This window comes from Trachymyrmex cornetzi, unplaced genomic scaffold (genome assembly GCF_001594075.2).
Source record: "Trachymyrmex cornetzi isolate Tcor2-1 unplaced genomic scaffold, Tcor1.1 scaffold410, whole genome shotgun sequence".
Taxonomy (NCBI): domain Eukaryota; kingdom Metazoa; phylum Arthropoda; class Insecta; order Hymenoptera; family Formicidae; genus Trachymyrmex; species Trachymyrmex cornetzi.
The window spans coordinates 19210-22598 of NW_017298855.1; the positions used below are offsets into that span (position 1 = coordinate 19210).

General features: G+C 27.3%; 1 protein-coding gene across 3 annotated transcripts in view; it reads left to right on the forward strand.

Annotated features, from left to right (window-relative positions):
* The window catches only part of LOC108764290 (uncharacterized), a 3796-nt gene extending 1414 nt beyond the window's left edge, over positions 1–2382 (forward strand). For 2 of the 3 annotated variants that reach the window (XM_018512440.1, XM_018512439.1), the window contains exons 2-3: positions 301–501; positions 636–892. In XM_018512440.1, the coding sequence (XP_018367942.1) occupies positions 358–501; positions 636–779 (288 nt within the window). In that variant the 5' untranslated portion in view covers positions 301–357 and the 3' untranslated portion in view covers positions 780–892. Of the gene's footprint in view, positions 1–300; positions 502–635; positions 893–2359 lie in introns of those variants that run through there. The other variant, XR_001940263.1, reaches the window with a different exon arrangement.
* Positions 2383–3389: the final 1007 nt, after the last annotated feature.

Sequence of the window (3389 nt, forward strand, 5' to 3'; positions counted from 1 at the left end):
TATATATATATATATATATGTTTTAATGCATGAAAACCTTGCATTAATTATTATGGAAAATTAGATCCTGATGAAATGAGTTAGTTTTTATATAATGCAGCTTATGATGTGATGAACAAAGAATATTGTACACATGAGACTTAATAATGGATAGTGATATTTTCAATGTAGATATATTATCTGAAGGAGATTAAATTCGTCTCCTTATATGTATATATAAGTAAATTTAATTTTAATGTGTAAATTTAATATAAGTAAATTTAACTTTAAATGTAATGTTGTGATTTAAAAAAATTTCAGTGTTGGCATGATTTTCAATCACGCAGCAAGAAGAAACATTCAACCATAAAACAGTCTATGGCAAAAACGGGTGGTGGTACAATGAATCCTGAATTATTAACAACACAGGAAGAAGAAGTTTTGGATTTAATGTGTCCAACTAGCATTGGTGGACATCCCGAAATAGAAGAACCTACTGTAAATTTATTACAGGATTCAGATGTAAGATAATAAAAAGTATTATAAACCCCTTTCCAGTATTATACATCCCTTTCCTATCAACCCCTTTCCTATTGTATCACCAGTTATGAAATATTCTGTATAATTGTAATAAGAAACATTTATTTGCTTTACAGGAAGAAACAATGGAAGTTGAATTTTTAGATGAAGATGAAGAAAATGTTCTATTACAGGTTTCTGATAGAGATAGTAATGAATACAACATTGTAGCACCTCAAAAAAGAAAAAGTAATGTAGCCAAGGAATACAATGATTTATAAAAAGTAGTAAATGAAAAAGAAAATATTGATAGAACATCAAAGAAGTATAACATTGTAAAAGATAATCAACAACGTACCGCCAAATTTGATAAATCCATTGAAGGTAAAATTTTACAAAGTAATGTAGATTCTGTACAAAATGTAAAAAGTAATGAGCAAAACCAAATACCATCTGACGAAAAAGGAAAAAGTAAATCAAGCAAACAATTGAAATATCAACCAATCTTAATAACATTTATGAGAAAACGTACGAATTAAAGAAAAGTTATTATGAAAATCAATTAAAATACCAAGAAAGATTTGTGAAAGCTGTTGAAAAATTGACAAATTTTTTGGAAAATGGCTAAATTCAGTAGACTCAACAGTTGAGTAAATACTCAAGTGTAAACACTGAAATGTAATTTATTCATGAACTTAAAACGAACGTTTTGATTCACACTTCGGATGCTTTTCAATGTACAATTAAATAATTTGATTCCAACAAAGTCCTTACGCTTATTAGTATAATCTCCTTTAAAGAATAAGATTTTTGATATGCTAACTGCTCGAACGTTACAAGTCATGTATCATAAATGACTTGTAATGTTCAAGCTTAGTTAGCATATCAAAATTCTTTGTTTATTTCAAAAACATTTGTTTTAAATTCATGAAAAAATTACACTTCGCACCTACATCCAGTAATCGGCTCAGAAAAGCATAACCTATTATTTTGATTCAACTCATCGAGCCTTGATTTATTATTACTTATATTGTATAATAAACAAAATTTATAATTTACGAATACTTTTATTTTGTTTGTATGACTGAAATGTCTGTTATTTAATGTTTAATTCAGTTAAATATGTATTAAAACATTTATATATTCTTAATATCTATAATTCAACAATTTGTAAAAATATGACAGACTGTGATGTAGCGCACTAAGGCCCAGTTTTACAACTTACATTTAACTCTTAACCGAAGTTCAACTTATTCCTCGTCTCTTTGTAATTGTAGAATTTAAAAAAGATGAGGAATAAGTTGAACTCCGTCAAGAGTTAACCATGAGTTGTGAAATTATGTCTTAAGTGAATGTAATAAGACTGATGATTAGTTAATTTATAAGAATGTGATAGACTGTCGTATAGCACATTAACATGAATATAAAATATAATAAGATTGATGATTAGTACTTCGGAAAAACTATATTCATTACTGGAATAGAAAATGTAAGATGTATTATATACACTTACCTAATATTTCTTTTAATATGATTATATGGATACATATTGAAAATAAGTATTTTTTACGTACTAAATGTTATTTGTTTTGTTCATATGTTGAGATTCGAAAATATGTTATTTGGAATAATATATAAACAATCCGAAAATTTATCGCATGTTAAATTTTAATGTATATCAGTATGAAAATAAATGTTTGAAACCAAGAATTTTTAAATGTTTATTTTTATCATAGCCCTCAATTATTGTAATTAAAACACAAAATGAAATTATTCGCATTTATATAAAATATTGAGGCGCAATTGCATCAATGTTATTTAGGCTTTCAGCGAGACTTAGAACTTTTTCTTTTTTTTTTAGGTCGAGGGAGAAAGAAAGACAGAAAATAATATTGGCACAATCGAGCCTGAGTGAATTGAATATGTTATTATTAAATACATTAGTACAAAATTATATATGTGTGTATATACACATGACAAAAATATATTAAAATATACGTATAAATATATAATTGAAACATAATAGTTTAACTAATTTTTATTATCATTTAAGAAAAATAATTTCTTATTATCTGTCGCTGTTTTAATCTACCAGCTGCTAAATCTGGATTGATTCTACGAATATTCATTTCAGACACATTATTTTCTTCATAGTTATTTGTATAAACATTAATTCCAAAATCAAATTCTTCAATATCGTCATTTAAATCTAATGGCATTGGCACATTTTTGCTGATACATATATTATGCAATACAGCACACGTACCTATATATAATTTTTGATGCTGTTGGTGGAGAATAATGCAATACCCTATGCTTTAATAAGCATCTAAAACGTATTTTTAGCAGGCCATTACATTGCTCTATTAACGAGCGGACTTTTATTTGCTTCTTATTATACGCTGCTTCTGGGCTATTTTCTGGTGCATCTATTATAGGAGTCATCATCCATGGTCTTAAGGAATATCCTGAATCACCTACAAACAAAAATATTTTAATATAAAAATTAATATAAAAATGTAATATTTTCAATTGTACATTCGTAATATGTAGTACGTGTAAAAAAATGTAACAATGATTGAGAGCAGGGTATAATTCAGTATTCACTGTGATGAGAGGTTGCAAAACTTTTCTGAAGTAAGATTTGTAGTATATTTGTAGTGTATTTGTAGTGTATTTTATTGTTTGATTTGTGTTTATTTCAGAGTATATATATATATATATATATATATTCAACGCAGTCTCTCTTCTTCTTCTTCCAAAATATAATCCCAAAGGCTGAAACTGAGCGGACCGCATAATGAAATAAGGTAATTAACTTCTTCGTCTTCTTCTTCGCGTGAGAATGGCCCCGACTCGTAACACAGAGTCGATACGGCCAGAATCGAAAA